We start from the raw sequence: 25,902 nt of genomic DNA, 5'->3' as shown, positions 1-25,902 counted from the left end.
ACAGAAATTGCGTTGAGTGTGGCAATATTAGCTTTCCATATTTTCGGCTACGTTCAACGTTAACGCTCTGCGCGAGCCAATCAGCAAAAATCTAGAGTCGTGACGTAATTTTCGACCACGCGTGTTCGGAAAAGGTCGTCCGCGGTCCGCCATGTTTTTATTAATTTCGTTCCTAATCGAGTCAGCCAAGCAAGCTATATATATATATAAATAACCATGCTAAAACTGAAAATTCCGTCGTTACAGGAGGTCCCTTAAATGGGACAACCGAGACCAATTTGAAAGATATACTGTTTGGAATTTAGAAGCTACATGATAACCAAATTTACAGGGGAACAGGGGTTGGGGAAGGCTTCTAGCCCGCGAGGGGTTCGGCTTTTTGTAATTATCGTACCCAAATTTGAAATAAATTACGCGAATTAACAGATTTTAAATTGATTAGAAAAGTTTCAGAATTCAAAGATGATTCCAAAAATATGCAGTGTATCTTGCCGCTTTGGTATTTAATTTTAGCAGTTTTAATTATTTATTTAATTAAATGAAATTGGTTACTAGCAGAATCCTTTTAATTTTATAAGTGTGAACCATAAGATTATCACGTCTCTAAGTACACAAACATGGGTTACGACTTGGCATCTTCCGAAGGCTATTGTGACGTCAGAACTCGTATAGCGCTAAGATCCGAAGAGAGACAATTTTGAAATTTCTGTCGCGGTGTAGCCACCAAGCGGTCGAGACGATTACTAAATGGGTCACGTGAAAAAAAATCATCCAATGGAATAAAGGAGATTTTTACGTTTCGTATAGGCAGGCATTGGGGGGGGGGGAAGAATTTAACTTATGCAACCCCAAATCCCTCTCTCTCTCTATCTCATGAGATAGAGGCGGTTTCAGTCCCGAAACATTCTAAACGCTAGGCTAGGCAGTACAATATTGTATAGAAATTGAGGTGATAAATGATACGGAGAGAGTATAGGGTTTCATTAAAGGGAGCCAGACAAACACTATTGCCATAGGAGTAGCAGCCATTTCTCTACTTAGAGGCATGATAAAATGGTGTGAAAAGAGTGCCTGCGCGGAGTGCGCGCGTCTTTCTCTGCCCTCTTATTGTCGGAAACGATAAAACGCGGTGCGTTTGTTTTCCCGTAGTTAATTACTTTCATTAGCGACGTCTAAAATTTGTTAGTTTTTAAATATTCATTGAAAATACTGAGAGGGGGGTATGGACATCTGATTGTAATCACGTACTACTAAGAACTTAAGGTATATCCTACCCAAAATCCAGTCTGCCCTTTAGCAGTATTATTATGTTCGTTAATAAACGTTTTGCATTAATTAAATAACCTATTGTTTTATTCGGTTCAACTGATCTTCCAACAGAACTTCATTTTTAAAAGTTACTTAATATTTATTTCCGCGGCATCATAGACAATGAATTGGTTGTGGAGAAGCTGGAGTTAATTTAAGCTTTAAATGGGGGTCCTAATGGGATCTCCACATCATTTCTGACAATGCTTTTCTCAGGATCTGGAAAGGTTTGTCCAATTCCCTTCGAACTATGTGTATTGAGAGGTAATTTTTCAATAAATTTCCCGTGAGGTGGCTCAAGCATATGTCCTAAAAATACTTCGCAGAGAAGCAACAACCCGGTGTTGTTGTCTCGACTGGCGTGACAGTAATTGGCACTTTTAGAGACCTAAAAGAATCAAATATTTGAAGTTAACAACCTATAATTTAACTCTTTATTAAAAGGCTATGTGTAGTACCATATCTGCAAAGTAAACTCCTTTTCCAAACATGTAACCAGTAACTAAAGCTTCAGGTGGAACAATACGAAGGCCTTGAGACAAGATGCCTGCCATGTTTGTGGTTCTGGAACCATGCCGTAGTAGCTTTCTATTATGGAGTTTTTGGAATGGTCGGTATTGTTCGCGTTCTCCCTGAAGAGCAATTTTAAATACTTCATCTACTTCAAGTTCATAACTCCTGTGAGTCTCAGCGTGCGTGTTCTTTACGTATGTTACTAATGTCTTGAATTCTTCGGATTCTTTATCTAATACATTAATTTTAGTTTTCAATTGTTCATAATGTTGATCTATTGGAACTTTGGTCGTTCCACCTTCCTCTTTAACACTGGCTAACTTGTAACCGATCTCTACTTCGAGAAGGAAATCTAGCATTTCTACTTATGATTTTATTATCTCAACCTTTGCCAACATTATTAATCCAGGCCTGGGAAATCTAGCATTTCTACTTTTGATTTTATTATCTCAACCTTTGCCAACATTATTAATCCAGGCCTGAGCGCGCTATCTCCGGGGGCGGGAAGGGAGTCAAGGCGTATTTCGGCACCGCGCATAGATGTCGCTTATCAGAACCTTTATTCTCCCGCGAAATTTTAAAGCCAGAAAAACTGTGGGGTAGAGGGATGAGCTTGGCTAATTCAAAATTACCAATTTTTAGATTCTTAGGGAATTGTTTGCACTTTTACATTTAAAATTACCTTTTCTTATCACATAGGAATGTTACAACATTTTAAAAGTAAGAATAAAACAGTCTCACGATTGAAAATGTAAATAAAATAGCGTCACATATTAAAAATAGGACTAAAATAGTTTTACATTTTAAAAATATAAATAAAATATTGCGACATTTTAAAATTAGCAATAAAATATTTTCACATTTTAAAAATATAAATAAAATATTGCCACATTTTAAAAATAGGCATAAATAGGGTCACATTTTAAAAACGGGAATAAAACAGGGTTGGCGAAGTCTCAACATTATCCAAAAGAGGGGGCACTTTGGTTCAAAAATCATGAGGTATTAGCGTAAAGAATCTATTGGTGCAACCTACTAGCTGGGCTTTTTTGTTATTGACACGTTTATTTTCGAGTAAAGCCAGGAGTTCCGTCAAAACGGAATACGCCTGTTGAATTTGTTTCCTCGAAAGTTTTTCTAATGGCATTTTCTTTAGATCAATTTCAAGCTCCAACATGGCCTTCTTCATTTTCTCCACGTCAAAGATAAGACGAATTTGTTCTTGGATGGCGTTGGGAAGGTTAGATCCTACCACCAGTTTTTCTAAAGTACCATTCTTGGCGCCATAGTCAATGTCAAGTGGATATATTTTATTAGGAACCTTTGAGGCAGTGTGGCGTAACTCCCACGGAATTCCTGTTTTTTCTTCGCAAAGCCTTTTGAATTCGGCAACAGCTTCATACAAGATTTGAATCTAGTTCAACAGCTACGCTGCCTTTCACTGTCAGTTTAACTTTCGTGCTCTTTCTAGATGAGAATGTAGTCACTTTTTTGTACAGCCGCGCTTATGCGTCTTTTTTCGGCAGCGTAAGAATTGATTCTGTCTTCAGGATTTCCACCCCAACTGGCTATACTGTATTGTTAGATCCTAAGAACTAAACATCCATTTTCCACAGCACTTAAAAATCTTCAGATACAACGTAAAAATTGTGTTCCTTAGCTTAACGAATTTTCTTGATAATTTTCTCAACATCTTCCTTGGTTCTTATAACGCAAGCTGTAGTTTTGTCAATTTGAGAGACAACATTGCCTCCTAATCGGGCTGTGGTTTTCTTCAGAGTATCTTTGGAACTTCGAAGATTTCCAATTAATACTATTTCAGCATTGTCCAATGGTTGTGGCTTTCTCTTGATACCCGAGGTTGATGGAAAATTTTTTGGTGAACTTGGAGTAGGTGCGTTTGTAGGAAAGTAACGGTCTCACTTTATTTATGATATTCCTCTTTTTGGTCATCTGGAATCTGGAAGGTAGGGCTCGGGGATCGGTTAACTATTATTCAAACATATTTACATATCAAAATTTGTTAAACGAAGATTATATAAAAGTCTTTCGTCTCGATTAATTTTGGAAAATGGTAGAGTGATGCAATTATTATTCGTAAGTATTTTTTCCGAAAAAATAAAATTTTCAACATAATCAGAAGAATTTTACTCAAAAAAGTTTTTTTTGAGATACGTTTTATTCGATTTCGAATCAAAAATTATGATCCATACATTTCTTGATACAAATGTGGTTTTGGCTTCTTTATCGATTAGTATTTGGACGAGTAATCGTCTCTTCTATTTTTTTACGATAAACTTTGATAATTTTTAATTTTTTTAAAGTGTATATTAACGAAAAAACGCAAAGTTTTATTCATTGACAAATAATTGTTTTTAAAAACCTGATAATGGTATGAACTATCAATAAAACATTGCGATTTTCAGTATTATCAGAAGTATATAATACTTATCTTCGGGAGAAGTGTACCACAAAGCGTGGTGACATAAGAACATAAAAAACAAGGTTACTATACCGAATCACATACGCGATAAATAGTACCCTCATCATTACTCTATTAACACCTGACTATTTCGCAAGGCGTGCACTGTTAAAAAATGTTGCCCAAATTGGATGTAAATGGATCCAAACGGCTGACTCTGAGATAGCACAGTTTTTCATCTATTTTTGGATAACGTAACTAGTGTCCAAAAAGGGAGGGTCGAATGATAAGCCAGATTTGGAGGCTCATCCAAAATTGGATCCAGAATCATCTATTAAGGGATCGATTATTACAGAAAAATGGTCAGAATACTATCCACACATAAATCAAACCCACTTTGGACAAAGTCCTAACCGATATAAGTATAAATAGGACCCTCATTGGACAAATTTCTAACCTATATCGTTCTAATATCAAGCCCATATTGCACTAGCTAACGGATATTGGACAAAAATCAAGCCTACATTGGACAAATTTCTAACCGATATTCGACTAATATTGGTGTAATATCTAACCGACATTGGAAAAATGTCGAACAACATTGGAATCATATGAAGCCAATATAAAGGCAGATTTTTTACTTCACCGAGTGATGATTTATTTGGAAACGTACTGTTCTCATCGTATCCATCTGTCTGTGTGTTTCTGTGCCTGTCTGCCTGTTGTTACACCCCAGGGGAACGCGTTCGCAGTTTCCTAATCTGAACAAAAGGGTTCACAATTTCCGGATCTTATTCACAGTCGACGGATATCTGAAAAAATGTACTGACCACTATTCTATTAACTGTCATCACCAATCTAACTACACCATTTTAAGGTCTTTCAGACACTCTAGGAAAAACGTCTTTTAAAACGATACAACTAGTAGAAGTATAAGTAACTTCAGAAGAAGTATAAGTATCTTCAGATAAAAATAATTAATATCATGTAAATTTAATAAATTATATGCGATAAAACCTCTCTTAACTGAGAACTCTGTAATCAAAGTTTATAAAGGACGAGTAACGAAGATTGGGTATGAAGTCGATATACTGGATACATTTAATTGTTTGTATAAGCGAGAAATTGAGACTTTACTCCACTGTATCATGGAACTCTCTCTAAAGTTAATATAGGATGAGTATTGATATCGTTAGTTAGTAAAAACGGAATAGAGAAGTCGTTTGAAGTAAATGATCAAAAGATGTTTCAAGTGTGACTCTCTGAAATATAGTAGGCGGTAGGGACGAGTGCATTTTTACTTCTCCTGTAGACAGGCTTTGTACCTAACGTGTCTGTCTGTGTTTTGTTTTAACTTCTGCAATTGTTTATCAATAAAGAGAAATGATTTCATGTCTAGGTAAATAGGTGTAATGGTGATCCTCAAATATTATTTCACTTCCCCATTTTACCTTAACCCCTCTTTGTTCGAGTCTAGGGCGTTTATGTTGAGATAATATGGATGCACCAAGAATCGAAGGCATCCATTTTCGAATTAAAACTAGCATTATCTATTATCCCTTTCTGATGTTACACACTAATTGTTGTTGCTTTTATCGCCATTTCAACGATACGGTAAGCAAAAGTAGTTTCCAAGCCCGGTAATCAAAGACGTTAAGTTCATACACACTTAATTCAGTTTTCCCACTAAAACCTGTGTAATTTTGCTACTAGTGTAAGGTGGTGTCGCGAGATCCCTATGGCGAAAATTTCACAGATATGCTTTTTTGGTGTTTGGAGGAAAGTATTTTGCTATACAGGGTGTTTCTGAAAAGTCCATCACAAATTAAGGGGCGTGTTTATGGGACCAAACTGAGCGGAAAGTACCAAAGAACATGGGGTGTACAACATTTTGTTACGGAGATATGGCCTTCCAAACATTCGCCCCTAAAACAAGGAAATATCCAAAAATGAGGAGTAACACTTAAGGCCGACTAACCAGCTTGTTTAAAATTACTAGACAATTTCAATAGCCTTTAATCGAACAATTGATTTCTACCTTTACTAATCAGAAGCGTATAAATGAGTAGAAGTATGCCTACGGTGGTAATGTAAAATTAATCCCAAGTGACATGATGTTTCAAGATCTTCCCAGCACCAAGTAAAATGGTTCTGATTGAAGGGACTTTTATTAGCACAGCGTAAACAACGTTATTTTCAGGAATTAGTCCAAATGTCCACGGGCGGCATTACAAAAACGAGGCAGTCTTTCGAATGATACTTGGACATGTTGGAAGATCCCTGGCTTGTTCCTGTTATCTCAAACCGTAAAAAGCTACGCAAATCTTTATCATCACGGACAACACTCTTGTACGTTAGGTATGACCTTGAGAAAACCTAAAAGGACATCTCGAATGTATTTGAAAAACCCATCTCCAATTAAGGGGCGTGTTGTTTGTTTCCAACAGAGTAAACTCGCCCAGAGAACAATTACAATGCAGAGCCACGTTTCGGCGTTAATGGCCCACAAAGGTGGTCCCAAACAAAAGAACAAACTTTAATTTGTTTCGTTCAGTAAGTGTTTCATGTGTCATAGATAAAACGCCATGATTAATGCACAAAGAAAATGTTATTGACAAGTTTTCGGACCGCGATGCTGAAATGTGGTGGTGCACCATCGTGCATGAACCACATTCTGTTTATTAAACCTAAGGGTACGTCTTCGAGTAGTTCTGGTAAATCGTCCCGTAAGAACTACAAGTAAGCCACACCGTTTAACCTGGGCTCTAGGAAATATGGCCCAATTAAATTGTCACCCACAATACTACACCACACGTTTAAGCTGAATTGTACTTTGTGAATTCTAACGCAAGTTGCGTGTGGTTTTTTCTTAATCAGCAAACCAATTGGCGGCTGCTTGTTTTTGGATCGTCCTCGAAAATAGTGAGAACTTCGCCTATTCTTAAAAAACAGAGCACTAAAACAGAGCACTATGTTTTTTAAGAAAGGAATAAAAGAGGTTTCACGTACATGTGTTTGTTTTATTAAACTCATAATTCAACGAAGTCTGTTACAATGCCTTTCTTCACAAATGCCGAATATGCGGATATGCACCTAATGTATGGACTAGCCGAGGGGAATGCCGCTGCAGCTGTACGCTTGTATCAGGAAAGATTTCCGCAGAGGCGACTACCAAATCGACTGACGTTCGAGGCTGTGGACAGACGTTTGAGGCAAGATGGACGAATCCAACCGGCTGGACCTCAACCTAGAGCGAGAGCCATCCCAGAGGCCGTAGAAGACGAAGTTCTCACCATTTTCGAGGACGAGCCTGAATCAAGAACCCGCCAAGTTGGTCGCCGATTAGGCGTAAACCACACGCTCGTGTGGAAAATCCTCAGAAGCCACCGGTTTCATCCTTTCCATGTTCAAAAAGTTCAAGGTTTGAATCCAGCGGACTACCCACGACGCACGGCGTTTTGTCAGTGGTTTCTGGCTAAAGTAAACGATATCGATTTCCCACGGGATTTGTTGGTTACTGACGAAGCTAACTTTTCACGGGATGGTATTATTAACTTACATAATAAACATCAATGGTCCCAGCTAAACCCCCACGCAACTTGCGTTAGAAGTCACCAAGTACAATTCAGTTTAAACGTGTGGTGTGGTATTGTGGGTGACAATTTAATTGGGCCATATTTCCTAGAGCCCAGGTTAAACGGTGTGGCTTACTTGCAGTTCTGACGGGACGATTTACCGGAACTACTCGAAGACGTACCCTTAGGTTTGGTAAACAGAATGTGGTTCATGCACGATGGTGCACCACCACATTTCAGCATCGCGGTCCGAAATTATCTTAACGCGACCTTCCCTTTGCGGTGGTTAGGTCGAGGTGGACCTGTGGAGTGGCCTGCTCGATCACCCGATCTGAACCCTTGTGATTTCTTTCTTTGGGGCCACCTGAAAGACTTAGTTTATCAGACTGAAGTGCCCGATGTTGAAGAGCTACGTCGACGAATAATTCACGGCTGTCAAACAATTCGCGAAACTCCAGGCATTTTTCAACGTGTAAGGGAATCATTTGTAAGACGTGCTAATGTGTGCCTTAACGCGGGTGGTGAACACTTTGAACAATTTTTGTAACTAGTTGCAATTAAATGTTAAAACTTGTCAATAAATTCATTTTCTTCGTGCATTAATCATGGCGTTTTATCTATGACACATGAAACACTTACTGAACGAAACAAATTAAAGTTTGTTCTTGTTTTTGGGACCACCTTTGTGGGCCATTAACGCCGAAACGTGGCTCTGCATTGTAATTGTTCTCTGGGCGAGTTTACTCTGTTGGAAACAAACAACACGCCCCTTAATTGGAGATGGGTTTTTCAAATACATTCGAGATGTCCTTTTAGGTTTTCTCAAGGTCATACCTAACGTACAAGAGTGTTGTCCGTGATGATGAAGATTTGCGTAGCTTTTTACGGTTTGAGATAACAGGAACAAGCCAGGGATCTTCCAACATGTCCAAGTATCATTCGAAAGACTGCCTCGTTTTTGTAATGCCGCCCGTGGACATTTGGACTAATTCCTGAAAATAACGTTGTTTACGCTGTGCTAATAAAAGTCCCTTCAATCAGAACCATTTTACTTGGTGCTGGGAAGATCTTGAAACATCATGTCACTTGGGATTAATTTTACATTACCACCGTAGGCATACTTCTACTCATTTATACGCTTCTGATTAGTAAAGGTAGAAATCAATTGTTCGATTAAAGGCTATTGAAATTGTCTAGTAATTTTAAACAAGCTGGTTAGTCGGTCTTAAGTGTTACTCCTCATTTTTGGATATTTCCTTGTTTTAGGGGCGAATGTTTGGAAGGCCATATCTCCGTAACAAAATGTTGTACACCCCATGTTCTTTGGTACTTTCCGCTCAGTTTGGTCCCATAAACACGCCCCTTAATTTGTGATGGACTTTTCAGAAACACCCTGTATAGTCCACTAACGTAATAACAATGGCTTTTTGGAATTAGGTTTTTATCGAAATGATTGTAACAATGTTAAACTCTAATAAGAAATAATAGTGACAATATTCCAGATGGATGTCTACTACAAAAAAATGATTTGGATATTTTTTACAAAGGTTCAATTACAAAATATTACGCTAAAAGTTAGACTTCAAAGCAAGTGAATTTTAGAATAGAAAATATTTTTAATTTAACTGAACAAAGAGTACGACCTTTTTTTCTACAAAACGTTTTTCGGAAATTTTGCCGATTGATTAAAATTGTCGGTTAAATTCTTACTAAGATTATTCAATCTCAAAAAATATCAGCTAAAATTTTTGTTTTGTAATGAATAAACTTCTGAATAGTTTTCGATTATTTGTAGTTAACCGTATTTTTGGAAAAAAGCGATCAAAAAACCCCGAGCCCTACTGGAAAGGCTTCTTCCTGGTAGTTTTGTTACATTTGTACATTTGCTCCTATCACTTGCATTTCCAGTACAGAGATAACCATCATTTGAGAAAACAAATTGTCCACCGTCACATTCTGTGCAAGGTTCAAGAGATCCAAACGTCATGATATCGGAAAGTCCATATTAATCAAAAATGTCTTGATTAGAATCAACACCTAAAAAGTATCGATAAGACTGAGGTTATCACTTGACTGAAGGATCAGATATTAACTTTTCTTTTTAATTGAAACTTAAATACATGCTTAATAAAAAACAACGTTCCATTAGCAATTATACATAATTTTGAAAGTAGAAATCGATTTCCCTTCTTAGGTTGTTTCGTTCAACCACAATGCGGCTTTAAGTGTATCAGCAAACTCTATTATTTTAACATTAGCATAAGAAAAAACACATTCCTTTGTGGTATGAATAATAACTTTCCCTGTATGCAGCCTCATAAATTCCGGTAAATTTTACATCCCCAAAAGCTACATCTAGATGCGTATTACCATTTGTTGACTCTTTCGTTTATAGTCCTTGTAAAAGGATGAACCCATTATCACTAAAATTTTTTATCAATTTCCCCGATTCCACGGACGATTTGTCAAGAATGTTTATGTTCAAATCACCAACGACCATTGTAGGAATATCTTCGTCATCAGACTCTGCAATACATTTCCCAATACTATATATTACGTCTTTAAGTTTGCAAGATGGGGAGCAATAGAGTGCTAGAACCGCCAGTTTTTGGTCAGCTACACGGCCATTGAACCATAAGCATTCTATTCGCGGTAGAGGATACGGATCTTTCACGGTCACTTTATTTAAAGCGCGATAATCAACGCAGAAACGTATCTTTCCGGATTTCTGGTGGACAAGTACCACAGGCGACGCGTAAGGACTAACGGAGGGCTTCACGATTCCATCGCGGATCATTTTGTGAAGATGATCTTCAATTATCCGTTTTTTCTCGTCGCTAACACGATACGCGCGTTGACTAACGGGAACTTCGGTGGTAGTATGTATCGCGTGATAGACTAAGTTAGTGCGTCCCCCTTTTTCCGAAAATAGTTTAGGAAATCGTAATAATAGAGTTTTTAAGTCTTCCTTCTGTTTAGGACTCAGTGTAGGAGACGCGACAGCTTGTTCAACATCCTCTATAATCTAAGGGGTTGGAGTCTTCAACCCAGGGAGATTAAGCACGAATGGAAACGTTGTTCCGTCAATCTAACAAGTTTTTGTCCCAAAGCCCAGAATCGCTCGATGTTTATACAGGAAATTTTTTCCCAAAGTAAAATCGTTTGGCAGTGAGGGAACTACACTGTTAAAAATAAAGGTATTTTGAAGGTACTACAAAATACCTCCGCGACCTTTTTAGTACCCATGATCGTATTCTATTAGTTGTCTCACAGTGCAGGTATTAAATGATTTCGAAAAAGGTATTTTAGAAATATAAGGTATATAATGAATCCTTTTAGAGTTTCATCGCTTCTGGTGGTATGTTATCGTACCGTTGAAGCAGAAAAGGACTTAACAGATTCCTTTAGAGGAATTTTTCAGCTCCAGCGTGCTGATTATAACTAGCACTACTAAAGTAAAATACATGCTATAATACTTTTATCCCAAATTCTCTAACACTGACTGTTTACTGAATCATTAGCACTAGTAATAGCAGCGTAGAAGAAATCTCTATTGGAATATTATATATAAACATAAAGAATAGGTTCGGTAGGGTAGAATAGGGTCGTGGTTTTCTACCCGAGATTAAAATTTCAATCTCAAGTTTCCTAGCTAGTGGTTTTTCATAAATTTTTAACTACATATAATTAATATTAATTATTTTTTTGACAGTTATATACACTAGCATACGTTACATCATTTAAAGGCAATACAATTATGATATACGTCATACATAATTAATATAAAGGTTTGAATCAGAGCTTACGCCTTCAGTCACCATTGAGAAAATATCCATGTATATGTGACCCTGAATTACCTTTACACTAAAAAAGTATCACACCTTCCTTAACAAGGGGAAGCAAAATTTAGTATCGGGAAATTTAGAGTGGTTGATCCCTTGCTTACTATGCGAACTCTCACGATCCCGCAAGCCTAAAATGCGAGACGGGAGGAAACATTATACCCTCGTCCCGTAAGCCCACAACACAGACACTAAAAGTTGCGATGGAAGGACAATTTTACCCTCGTGTTGTTCCGTCTCTTTTACATCGAAGTGGTGTATTGCATACCTTGTCTGAAAATTATTCAAGCCCGGGGTAATTAAGGAAACGTTTACCAGTTTCAAATGTGCTGCAAATATTTTTGATGGCGCGAAAGTATAATTTAGACCTGTTTGAGGGTTTTATTTGACACCTAATTCGGTAGCACAAAATACCTTTAAAAGTATATTTTCGGTAATAAGGAGTACAGTCGCGATCAAAAGTTTCCGGCCGTTTTCATTCGGTCGCCATTTTTTTCTATAATAGCTAGAGCGATGAGTAAGACGTTTTTGGAAAGGCTGAACCCTTGAAAACCCGATGCCATCGAAATTAATAGAAAATCTTGAAAGGAGCACGAGCAACACATGAATGTGTAAATTATCGCAAAATGACGTCACGAAATATTTCTTCGAATTTGTTGTGGTTGGTCTCATTTAATGCATAAAGTTACCCAGAAACCGAATCTGTTTTCAAAATTAAAATCGGATTTGAACTTCAAAGGTTATTAAGGAAATAGTGACGCAAAAAAACACTTTTTCATTGATTATAATTAAATTAGAGTCAACCCGACTATGCTGTAAGCTATAGCTGGGAAAAACAAGTTGGGCCACACCGTATTTAAATTTAGCTCCACCCTAGAACGTAAACTTATAAAATTGTAATGGAAATGTTCACTAGTAGACTAACGGGAAACGGCTGGAAACTTGAATTTCGTTTCGGTGGCGCTTATTCACGTTTTCGACATTAAAGGAAAGCGCGGCTCCATGATCACCCCTAGCATTCTGGCTAATCTTCTGCACACGAATTTTACCTTGCCAAAGGCAGGAATCAATCAGACCTAATGCACTAGTTCCCATTGGTTCTTGCCTTTGGCTTAAGTAGCCTTTAGCAAGCTTAGCCACTGTGTAGCAGAAAAGTCATCTATAAGGGGCATCAACGGAGCCGCGCTTTCCTTTAAAGTCTCAAAGAGTCATGTTGGTAGGTGATTCGCAAATTTGAGAATCATCCACGCTTTGGATGACTGAAGGAGAATTGAGTGCTTACCGATTCATGATCGACATTGTTTCATAATGGCTGGTTGCTCGTTGGCGTTTATAGACAGCCGGGCAGAATCTGAATGATTTTGTTTGGGTGACTACTGTTCAATAACAGTGATAGAACTGGACAGGGCGAATGTTTATAGAATGGTGTAATTGACGAAAGACGTTTAATGTCGGGGTTGGGCAGGGAATGTGGAGTTGTGGCTGATATTGATTCTCAGCATGACAAAATATGCACGCGGCAACGTTGAAACCTCATTGCCAGCTTTTTTTGCCAGGGAAAAACTACAAGGTAGGACACGTGTGACACGTGATAGTATTTAAGCATACAGTGTCTGTTGCATTTGGACAACCGCCATTTGATTTTGGAGCGCCTAGAACGTTGTTGCGCAAAGATACGGCAAAATTTGTATACCCGCTCGTTCAAGTATACTTGCCATATCAAAAAGAAAAGTCGAAATCACTCACTCATTTTGTTTGTAACGCGTAAGAGAATTTAGAAATAAGAGAGAAGCAACGGTTTTAGGTTTTTACCGGCTTTACGTGTTTTTCTCTTCGCATTGAGTTCCGATTTTAATTTTTTTTGCCTTAGACAATATAAGGAAGGAATAGCAGATAGACCAATTTTTTAAAGGTTTACTGTTAATTTCAACCTCTCACGGCTTATACAACTCTGCTGCTGGAAAACGACTCTATACTAAAGAAACTGTGTTTCACGTTTTTACCAGTGGGCAGCTGTCCGAATCGTGCAAGGCGGCTGAGCCGCTCTCTACCTTGAAAGATAATAGGCCTATTTCATGTTTTTATAGTTTGACCTTTCAGAAACAGTACGAATCTGTTTGAAAGAGTATAGTGTTGAATCGCCTCTAGATGGGGTAGATTTCCCTTTTCAAAGCCCGATTTTTCCTCGTTAATCTTTACTATTTGCCTACTAAATTTTCAATTGTTAGGCAACAACTAGTCTGTTGTCAAAGCTACTTGAATTAAGGATATATATTAATTTCAAAAGAAGGTTCGCATGCGGTTGCAGAGTTGTAGGATTGAGTTTCCGCTGGTGTAGTATTCCGCTTTCAAAACGGATCTCTTCTTACCAGACAGTCGCGGCACAGGTGTGGGATCATTGGCTTCAGAAGGTAGGCTGCAATTGTTTTAAATATAATTGCACACACTGCAGTTTGTAATAATAGTTCACTATACTTTCTTGGGCCATGGGGCCTATTTCGTAACTTTTTTAGCGAGTTATTGCAAGTGATTACTATTAGTTTAGGGGGTACAGTCAATATAAATAGACATAAGACTTGGGTGTCCTCAAACTTAAGAGTTGCATATCTGTCGATAGTTATCACATATCATAACTCACTGAAAATGTTGCAGAATTTGCCCCATATCCGTTAGGATTTGTTATATGACGACTCAATAAGTACTTACATTTCAGAGGAACTATCAAAAGATACCCCAAACTGGGAAGCACAAAAATCGAAGGCATTAGGAATGCCTACCATTGACACCTTTGGAATTAGGGAAGCAACCCTTGACTCAATGGGTGTCAATGGCTCCGAATTATTAACACCACCTCCAGTTTTACGGGACTCCCTCGACAGAATTGCCACCTTTTTGCGGACCTCACTCTTTAAGGAGCTCCATTTTTTTTTTAATTTCTTCGGGAGTGCGGTTTTGATGGTGGACTTCATTAACCCGAATGGTTATTTCCTGCCACCTACTTCTCCTCTCTTCAGGCGTCTTCCCAAAGTCATTGACTACCAATGAGCGAACAGACTCCAACTGAGTTAATAACGTGTCTAACTCGTCATGGGTATATGGCGCCTTTTTCAGTTTTTTAGCCATACTATGTATAATTCATTACAATAATTACAAATAAATCTTGACAACTTTAGAACATATCAATATACATTTAATTACAACTTGACAATTACAAAGGAATAAGAAAATAACTGTTTCACAAGACGAATAAAACTTCACTCTGCCAGTCAATTTAGAAGTACATTCAAATTGCACATTTACATTTACTCTCACAGTCCTAAACTTTATTTCTCAACATGGCTCGAATTTAACTCGTATCTCCTGTTCTAGTCTGTACTGGTTCATTTTATTTTTGTTATGAATTCATTGTATTACATAAGTATTATCATTTGGAGAGATGACCCGATACTGATCCTCGGATAAACCGATATATCGGTGTCGGCCCATCTCTATAAATTATGCCTTCATTAAGCTTAGGTAGTTGTGGTTCGTTGAAAATTCTATATTGTCAAGGTGACTAACAACATGGAAAGATTAGACGTTTAAAACGTAATTCAATTACAATTAGTTTTCATACAAGTTCTCTCCCCGCTTGTTAAAGGAGTTTTCCTCCGCGGTCTAACCCGGTTTCTCCTTTCCATCAAAACTTGCAGAGGTTAACGGTAATAGTTAGTATAGGGCGCTGTCGGTTAGCTGTGGCATAGGGGCTAGCCACCACCCCTCTATGCATTGTAAAGGCGTTAGATAAGTGGCAATAAGTCGCAAGATGACTTGGTCCAATTAGCTAGCTGAACTTATGTTTGAAGCACATTGTTTATACGAAAATATATACATTAATCAACATTACACCATGTTACCATATCATTACCTTAACAAGCGGCTGTCTCTAGTATGTTGAATTGATTCAATGAAGACAAAGCAAAATAGAACAGACAGCAACGAATAACTAAATTGAAATAGCCGGCACGAAATTACTGTTTAGTTCATAAGATAGGTGGCGTTAATAACTTAATTTTTGGGTTAAAGGTTACGGCACTGACCTTTGGCGACAAATTTACACTGTACACTGACCTTACACCGAAATTTGGTTCAACTTGAAACTCAAACTGAACTGAATTCAAAGGCTTATTTTTGCCGGTTGAACCTCCAATCACTGACCCAAGAAAAGGAACGTCATCGGTAGACGTAGCCAATTAAAAGGCCAAGGGCAATGGTTGACGGTCCAATCAGAGAGCCAAGGGCAGAAGGAGGAGCTTAACTTTTCTGCAGAATACGGCCGCTGTTGTTCTTGCAGTAGGTGTGTCACAGTACTGCCTTTGGCAGAATCAAATTTTTCGTTCGTCATTGAAAGGAAAGTGAAAGGGAGAGAATTGTGGTGAGGTGATATTTTTCATTCATCTACTTAAAAGGGAATTATGATAGTAAGGTCTCACCCGTCAACAATACTATATCACGCTCCCCTATTTCAAAATTCAAAGAAATCGAGAGAAATTTTGAAAGCAAAAGTAAGTATTTACTGGGGTTGTTTTTAGAATGGTCTTAAGGTACCGGGATTAAAATTATTGGGTGTTTTACCGAATTCTTTCTCTTTCAAACGCTTCTGGCCATAAGTTCATGTTAGAAATTTATAAGATACGAAAATTATGCGTCGGCATAAATATTTTGTAAACTAAAACTTTATGTACGTGTATTAATCGAGCGTTAAATACGTAATGATTTTAGCACTGTTAAAGGTAACCCGAACATCGAGGGGGTAATCACTAAAACGTTCTGTTCTTCTATTAAGGGTTACTAGTGTGTAATCGTTTTAGCACTGTTGTTTTTAGAATGGTTTTACGGGTAATTTAAAAGTAGCGCATCGAGTTAAGTACGGTACTATGCGTGTGACATCTGCGAAAAAGTGTATAAAGAAGAAGACCTTCTTAAAGATGGAAATTACTTCCTGGTTTTTGACATTGAGAGTCAAATAATTAATTTATTGGAATTTTTAAACCCCGAGCTGAAATCAAAAGAAACTTTGATAGACGTGAGTGATATCACACAAACTTCAAGTTACAATAAGAAGGACATATCTGTGAATGATATCTCTATCACTTGGAATACGGATGGAGTACCAATTTTCCAATCTTCTAAGTTCAACATTTGGCCATTACAATTTATAATAAATGAATAAGCATGGCAAATAAGAGGTAGAAACATCCTCATCGCTAGTCTTTGGTTTGGAGAAAGCAAACCAAATATGAATTGTTTTTTAAAGCCATTTGTTGAAACAATGAATAATCTTTCATCCAGTGGTTTAGTATGGACTAATAAGAATAAAGAAATAGTCAAAAGAAGAGTTTTTCCAGGCCCGTGTTCCGTTGACTCAGTCGCAAGATGCGCCATGATGAACATGACTCAATTTAACGGATTGCATGGGTGTCCTTGGTGTAAACACCCAGGAGAAATCGTGGACAAAGGCTTCACTCGTGTTTATAGCATGGAAAATATTGAGACATTTGAGACTAGAACTCTTCAATCGGTTTTGGATGACGTTCGAAACGCAGTAACTAGAGGAGAAACGTCGAATGGGGTTAAAGGCCCGTCAGTTTTGCTGTATCTTAAACATTTTGACATTTGTGACGACATGGTGCCTGATTATATGCATTGTTTATGTTTAGGGGTAGTTCAGACCACCACAAATATGTGGCTAGTAGAGATGGCCGATACCAGGCTTAACCGATACTGATCGATACCGGTACAAACATGAACCGATACCGATCGATACCGATATTTACTCACTATGATCCAAAACCCGATACTTCAACCGATACCGATATGGTATCGGTTCATTACTAGAGTGTAGGCGCGTACTAAGAAAGATTTTCGCTTATTAGTTGTTAGATAAACTGAATTCAGGTACTTTTTAAATAAATGAAAACTCGTCACGATTGAAATTCATAGAAATGAGATATTATCACCATCATTACGTTACTAAAAGATCTTAAAATGTCATGTAGCGCCATATAACGCATTTTAAACGAGTATCGGTTAAGTATCGGTATCGAACAAACCAATCCGATACTATCGGGAAACCCCGAGTATTGGTGCCGATACCGATATGGTATCGGTACCGGTTCATCCCTAGTGGCAACAAAATAGAGGCTCTTGACGAAATATTGGGTAAAATAGTAGTAGTCCTCCACGGAATTTAAAAGTTTGTACACATTGCTGATAGTAAATGAGGCGAGGAACACGATGCCGTTAAAAATTTCCACCGCAAATGATTTAAGTTTTTTTTTTTTCTTTCAAAATATGCCAATATACTATATGAAAATTGAAATATTTTCGAAAAGGACAAATCCTACAGGAACTGAACCTGAACCTGAACCTAACCTAACCTGAACCTAAAATATCCCAAACATAATCTGAACAAGTGTATGCGCCCCAAATATCAAATATAAAAACAACCATAAATAATATGTGCTACCTTTTTTTAAAAAAAAATCATTTGCGGTGAAAAATTTTGACGGCATCGTGTTCCCCATCTCGTTTGCTATAGGAAACGACTATAAACTTTTTAAAATCCGTGGAGGACTAATACTACCATTTGGCCAAAGTGCCAAAAGAGTTATCAAGGCGGCCACGATCGTTTACTACACGTAAATATTGGAAAGCATCAGAATGGCGATCATGGGCCTAATTCTACTCAGTTGTAGTGTTAAAAGATATTTTGTCCAAGAAATTCTATGAAAATTGGGTGACATTTGTATTATTTTTCGAACTCTAATGATGTCAAATTTACCCCTAGATTGTCTGTACGACACAATAAATAATTGCATAGATTTTCTCAGAAACTTTGAGCGCTTATACGGGAAACAATCTATGGTTTTTAACTATCATCAATTAATTCACCTAGTTGAATGTGCATCTAGGTGGGCCCTATTTGGCTTTCTTCTGCGTTTCCCTTTGAAAATAATAATGGCCGTTTGCTTAAACTTTTTAATGGCACACAGGATGTCCATTTTCAAATTGCCAAAAAAATTATTTTACTTCAGTTCTTACCCACCTTAATGATAGAGCGAAACATATTTAATGATAACCCACTGGCGAAAACATATTTCGATTCCCTTACTAATTATATAAAAATGGACTTGGTTTGCCCAAGCCTAAAAAACAAAACGATAAGAGTTTTTTCCAGTTGACTGAAGCGCGGATATTTTATTTTTCTATATAATTTTAAAGACAATCCGTATTTTACTACTCTTTAGAATTTAATTCAATCTCCTGATTTTACTGGTAATGGATTTATTTCCTATAAATTAATTGAAATAAAAAATTACTTATCTCAGATTTTTCATGATAAAATTTTACGAAAATGGAATTGTTGTTGAAAAATCTGAGATAAGATATTTTATTTCAATTAATTTATAGGAAATAAATCCATTACCAGTAAAATCAGGAGATTGAATTAAATTCTGAAGCGTAGTAAAATACGGATTGTCTTTAAAATTACATAGAAAAATAAAATATCCGCGCTTCAGTCAACTGGAAAAAACTCTTATCGTTTTGTTTTTTAGGCTTGGTTCTACACTTCTACTAATTCTTATAAGATACGGCTCACAGTTCGTTTTAGAACCCGAGCTTTATAGTCAACTTCAAATCCAACACCCTGCCACGATTTTTATACTATCAAAGCCGTATCTTTTACAGTACACTTTACGATTGCAATTATCCATGACATTGCGTTCACTGCCCTTGTACGTTTACAGTGAGTGGCACCGTGGCCAGTTATTTTAATTAAAATACCTAGGCCACAGGTCCAGTTTTAGAAAAATCCTTATTTCCAACACTGATCCATCTATCCTTCAAGCTTTTACAATCACCCATTGCATAGACTCACTCAATAGTCTGCCTAAGCATGGATTTATAATAGAAGCTTACGCTTCCTTGATATTTCACTCATCTTAAAACGCGTACAACATTTATTCCTCGTCTGAAATAGTACCAGCCTGGCACGCGCGTTTGTGACGTAGAATTTGAGGCAAATTCAGAGGGGGGTTGAAGTTTTTCACGTGATCGAGTTCTAATTTTTAATAGCGCGCGCGAAATAACTTTTAAAAAAGCTCGCGCGCACGTGCGCCGAAAGAAAAAGGTTTGCCTCAATTTCTACGTCATCAGCCCCCCCCCCCAGTCCCCACCCTCGCGAATTTTTATGACATAAATGTGTTTAAAATCAAAATGCCATACTGAAGGCTACAGTGAAATATCCATGAAGCGTAAGCTTCCATTATAAATCCATGCCCAAGTAAGGCAACTTAAGCCTTGGTCGAAACTAACATCTAAAATATAAATTAAAAAGGTATCTTAAGTATAGAATTTCAACCGAGACACATAATTAAAAGAAAATTAGACCCACCAGAGAATTTTTTTAATAAATATAGTGTTATATTTATTGAAAAATATCAAGTTAAAGTTTCAAGGCGGTGAAATGGCAAATTAGGGTCGTCCACTGTGGAGTAATGAACAATTAGCGTCGTCTGCTGTAGCATAATCTTTTGAGGTACTTACATTTTTAATTAAATTAACATACCAAGACTTAATTAATTTTGTGGAAACTTGAAAAAGGCACACCTTGAATAGTTACTTGTTAATTTGAAAGTATTCCGAAACGTAACTTCACTTTAGTTTTTAAATGATTCGATGTGCAGTAGCACCAAAAACCCCATGTTATTCCTATGGGAAAATCGGTGAAAATCTGTGAATTTTCATTTAACATTACGGGAGGGTGTGGGATCTTATCTAGAAGGGCCTACCGGCCCTCTAGAATGAACATTCATAAGATTATGTTAAGGTCATATTTTAATTCATCTTGTCGATTAATTTTCAGGGTATATGAGTTTTACGGTACTCCCCCTTTTGATTTATATACTCTTAAACTTACACACAGGATTTTGAAAGTGAGTGATTAAAACGCTTTGATTTATTAACAAATTACGAAGCATAAATAGTTAATTTTACGATGGTTATAGAGATTTCATATCTTCACGTTAAACACTCCAAGTTCATTTTTCGATGGCCGACTGGATTATTACACTCCGTCTTCTCCCTACGGAATGACCACCTCGTTTATCGTGTCCGCCCCCCCGAAGAGAGTCACATCCACTTCCTTGTCCTTCTTAAACATGGACACTCCAGTAAATTTCGCTCAATAAACATTCCGCTCACCGCCCAATTCATTGAATTACATTCTTGGTTTGACTAGGTGGTTATTTTAATCGCATCCACTTTGGTCGTTCTGTCCATTTTTCCCATCGCTTACTCCATCGTAACCAACAAATACAAATCGATGCGCATCAAGAAAGTGGTCAAGCAAATGACCCGAGAAACCCTGGGAAATTTTTGGTAGAACGCGTCGCTCTTCTGTCTCGAACGTAAGCGATCGAGCGCTCGTTAACATATAATAACATTGAACTCTTGAGGGAACATGTTTCGTATGAGGGATTCAATTACCAAAGACTAAGTTCCCGTAACGAAAGATGTCTAGCGGTTTCATCACTCATGGTAAAGCGAACTGCATAATTTTGTTCCTTACAGCGATTCCCTCCGTTTTGCCCCACATTACATGTCGTCTGCTCGCTTCGTCGTGGCTGATCGGAGTGACTTTCATTCTGTTTTTCCTGGGTTGTTATTTGCGGACGGAGTTCACGACGGAAAGCTACAATCGCATCGACACCCTCTCGGATTTGATCAAATCGGGAATTCCACCTGTAATGCTGCACGAAACACACAGCCGCCTCCAAGTTTTGGTGAATATCCTACTGTTTGTTAAGTTTCTCAATTCTTCTGACGCAGTGGCGGCTCAAGTCAAGTGGAGGCCCCAGGCGGTAACCATTTTGGTGCCCCAAACTCAAGGTATTAAAATTTAATAGTAGTTGTAAGAAGGAATTTATATAACAAGGCCTAAAAAAGCGTCCGGTGCGCGTGATAGTCGACAATCCCCCCTTAATGGGAAGGGTGGGGGTGGAAAAGGAGCCGAAACTTAATTTTTTATCTCATACGGTTTTTCTTTGGGGTCGCCTGAGAGCGCTGCAAGATCGCTCCAAATTTACTTGTAACGTCATTGCTCTAGCTCGGAGGACCGAATGTAGTTGCTCCGAATGAAAAACAAAAGTTTTTTCAGACCGCTTTTGTGATGTCTTCAGGCGCTCCGACTCTAGAGTCGGAGCGGTTGGGATCAATCCGGGAGCACACCGGGAGGGAGCGACTAGGGCATTGTACGACGCGCCACCGTCTCGGAGCAGCTCGTTTTTAGCCACATCGTTTGATGAACGATGGGGGTATTAGTTTGACTTGGTCTGAAGAAGATGTAGATGTGGAAGGGGGAGGAGAAGAAGAAGTAGTATCGTTCGTCTTTTTATAGGGAGAATGAAAAGATTGATTGATCATTTTCAAAGGGAAAGGATTATGATTATGATTTGTCTATAACAGTCCATTGGGAATGTACTCTGCACATATAAATTAACGCACTTCGAGTGAAAATCATTTTAGAGCTGTTAAAGGTGTCGAGGTGCTATGCACTTATGAAAATCTTCGTTCATTGCTGATTTTCATTGATACTTTACAAGGGATAAGGATTCTTTGGTGATTTAAATTGAATGAGGATTGTGGGTTATGTCTGGAATACGGTTAATCATCGAGGCGCTACTCTCCCGTCGATTTAAAACGGAATTGGGATTGAAGTATACTTAGAGGTTACGGGTAATCATCTTAGCACTGTTAAAGACAACGCGTCGAGGATCTATTCACTAACGGTAATTTTCACTCAGGGATTTTTATTAGTGATTTTAAAAGGGAATTTGTTTAAGGGTTACTTATGTGTAATTATTTTAGAAACGTTAAATGTAGCGCGTCGAGGGGCTACTCACTAAAAAGTCATTACCGATTTTAAAAGGGATTGGGAATAGGGGTTATTTAGTGGTTCCGAACAATCATTTTAGCACTGTTAAAAGCAACGCGTGGAGGGGCTATTCACTAATGAAGATTTTTTTCATTGGTGATTTTCATTGATGCTTTTAAATGTGATAGGAATTTATTGATGATTTAAAATGGATGTGGCAACTTATGCTTATTCCAAAGATCGAATGTTCTCGATAGATGGAGCCTTACAAACGATGGGGCTCTAATCTGGCCGGGGCCATCTTGTTTCCCAATGAAAAACGATTTTGTTTTCGGAGCGCTCGGATCACCGCAGAGAAAAATGCTATGTTTTCCACCATCTATTTCTTTTAACTTTGCGTTAAGCCTTGGTTTGGTTTTTGGTACCCACGAAATCATAAGTATAGTACACTTGATTCGATTTAGAAACCATTACAGAACGAACGATTATCACGTGGAGACACATATTCAAAATCCATCAAGTTATGTATGTTCAAAACCTTTAACTAACATGTTCATGGCAATTAAAAGCAACCGTCGGCACCGCGGGCAGCCTCCGTTTTCTGTTTTCTTTGCTCGAGGTTTGCTTTTTCTCAGGTCGGAATACGTCATTCGCGTCCGTATGACCTATCCCCATGGGATACGATGGGAAAGCGCAGATTATTGACGGGCATGAAAGGGGTGGGGCTTACTCGTCCACTGACACCGGCGTAAGATTAGAAGCGTAAAATCTCGCGACTTAGGTCTTCTTATATAAATCCCTTCTTGGTATAATACTAAAAGGGAAAATATTCGTCATTTATTTCCTTTTAAAACTATTAGTCTCTTCCATTTTTTTTTTAAAAAATTTGTTATTGGAAGAAAATTAATTCTGCTCAATTCGGGGTCCCATGGCATCCCGGGGCCCCAAGCGGCCGCTTAGTCCGCTTACCGTTAAACCCGCCACTGTTCTGACGTCATTGTTCCGTATCTACAGGCAGACCAGGACCCGGCTGTTAAGGAATGGCTAGGCGAACTCGATCAGAAAAAATGTTACAGCGATTTACACGATACCTTCAGCAAAGATTTCATTCCCATTGGTTTCGGGCAGAAAGCTGCAATCTCAACGGTTGGATATCTAAATGATATCTTCGAACTCATACATTGGAAGTTATACGCGATAAAAGGAGGGCTTTATTTTTCGCAAAAAGAACTGGCTTTCGACTACTCGCACACCGTGTTCAACACCTCTTGGGTTAGACGCAGTCCGCAACTGCACGAGTCCCTCCAACTGAGGTCGGTAACGAATTTTATGGTAAAATTATTAGAGGGTTTTAACGAATGTTCTGTTGCAGCATGGCACCCTTATTCTAAACGAAAGTTTTCAATAATCTGGAATTTCATCTACATTACAAGATTGAACAGCTCAAGTGGGAGAAACCGCCGAAAAGCGTGACTGATTTGGACCTAAGTAGCGTCGGCGTTCTTTTCTACTTTCTTCTCACGCTGTTGTCGGGAACAGTAGCCGGCGTCACGACCGAAATTATCATCTATTAATTAACACGAACTCGTAAAATTAAATACGTCACTACACCAAATCTAAATTTCTCTATTATACTAAAACTTTGAATTTACTTCGAAATGTATAGTTCACGAAAAAAACCACCGCGTGTTGCAATCTACTCTTGAACTTATTATCCACTTATGACACGAATGCGATGAAATATTCACTCACTCTCGTGTGGATTTAAATAAAATTAAACTTGGCAAAAATGGTTTTGGAAACTTGAAAATAATATAGTTTGTTGTCATTTTTATGGCAGTTTTAACTATCGTTGAAAAAGTACAGTTGTGGTTTCCGTTTGAAAGTTGAAAAGAATTGCGAAAATCAAAAATGAATTTTTTTTGTAAATAAGCCATAAAATACATTTTTTTTTCATATATAAAATAATTTCGAAGAAGCTAAATTACGATTAAACACTTTTCGCACGAATAAAGATAGTTACAAATACAAGTATTTTCAAAGATTAAAATTATAAAAACAGCTTGAAAGCATTCATTAAAGCCCTGACCAATAATAATTATTCAAACCACAATTCTAGTCTTCCTTAAAACTATTCATCGTTTATATTCATGGGATTTTCTTGTCAATATCCTAGAGTTATACAAATTAACTTAATCTTAGCTTCAAAACAATTAATTAATTACCAATTATTTTCATGAAGACCACAAATCAACTTTGACTTATGTATAATAAACTGATATGATATCGGGGGGGCTATAATTTGCTCCCTCGCTTCAAAATACTCGCTTACACCGTTACTGTTAAGTTTCAAATTCGGTCTGTAATTTTATTGTGGCCAAATAAAAAGTTAATTTGACGCGAGATATTTTTGCAATAGGCCATATCATAAAATATTTGGTCTTGAGCAACTTGTTGAGATATTCCCGGAAATACGTCAAATAAAGCTACGCAGAAAAGCATCACATCCTTTGCAGGGGCCATAGTCCGTGCCAAGCCTTGTCGTTAGTCAGTTCTACTTCTAGTCTACCAGGGATTTTAGTCAACCTCCTAAACTGTGATATTTTGGATGGTGAAATTTAATTAAATGGATTTTGCAACTCCAAAGATTTGATTTACATTTAAAATGCAAGTAGTAGAAGAAGAAAGTTTCAAAAAGTAAGTTATTCACTAATCACTATCACACCAACAAGTGAATATATCCTACAATGTGGGTTGCATTTCCAGGTCTTCTTTTAAGAATTTAAAGAAGAAAGCAATAAATAGAAAATTTTCTTTGCCTAAAGGAAACTGGACAAAACAGCTGAAAGTTTTGCCATCAAACTTTGATGAAGCTTGCATTTCAAAGCTTCATCATGATGCTTTAGCAAAAAAACACTTAATTCTCGGTTATCGAATGTTTAAGGCGAGTAAAGTTACGGAAGTTTTTTTAAGTCCAGGATCTCAAAAAGAGGCCGATTCAAATGTGTTTATAAAAAGTAAAGTTGAAGCCTCTATAGCAACGAAGTACGATGTTGCGATTAAGCTGAAAAGCGCTACAGGACAAGTTGATTTAGCATGGTGTGCTCGTAAAGCTGGATGCGGGGGTGTTTGTAAACATGTGGGTTCAGTTTTGTGGTACATTTTGGACTGTGTTAGATTGGGCAAAACCTTTGTTCCCGACGATTTGTTGTGTACAGAAAAGGCTCGATCCTGGAATGTTCTCACGGAAAATAAGAAACTTTCCAAACGATCTTTTGCGGAGTTAGAATTTGTCAAGCACACCCCTGCTAAATCAAGTGAAGT

At 37.7% G+C, this 25,902-nt stretch overlaps 2 protein-coding genes across 2 annotated transcripts; one reads left to right on the top strand and one right to left on the bottom strand.

Moving 5' to 3' along the window:
• Positions 1 to 946: 946 nt before the first annotated feature.
• On the bottom strand, positions 947 to 5,790 carry LOC149640749 (poly [ADP-ribose] polymerase 1-like). Its single transcript, XM_089850636.1, is given in 4 exon segments — positions 947 to 1,696; positions 1,767 to 2,207; positions 2,783 to 3,142; positions 5,695 to 5,790. Coding segments are annotated over 4 exon segments (1,131 nt in total). The 3' UTR covers positions 947 to 1,462.
• Positions 5,791 to 6,048: 258 nt separating this feature from the next.
• LOC149640748 (uncharacterized) lies at positions 6,049 to 13,189 on the top strand. Its single transcript, XM_089850635.1, has 4 exons — positions 6,049 to 6,601; positions 6,691 to 7,591; positions 12,997 to 13,029; positions 13,082 to 13,189. The coding sequence occupies exons 2-4, from the start codon at positions 7,298 to 7,300 to the stop codon at positions 13,187 to 13,189; spliced, it is 435 nt and encodes a 144-aa protein (XP_089706761.1). The 5' UTR covers positions 6,049 to 6,601; positions 6,691 to 7,297.
• Positions 13,190 to 25,902: the final 12,713 nt, after the last annotated feature.

This window comes from Phalangium opilio, unplaced genomic scaffold, assembly GCF_054372755.1.
Source record: "Phalangium opilio isolate 3A_F unplaced genomic scaffold, DU_Popi_V2 ptg000093l_1, whole genome shotgun sequence".
Lineage (NCBI taxonomy): Eukaryota > Metazoa > Arthropoda > Arachnida > Opiliones > Phalangiidae > Phalangium > Phalangium opilio.
Note: the sequence above shows the minus strand (reverse complement) of the source record. Positions and strands in the feature narration are given on the sequence as shown.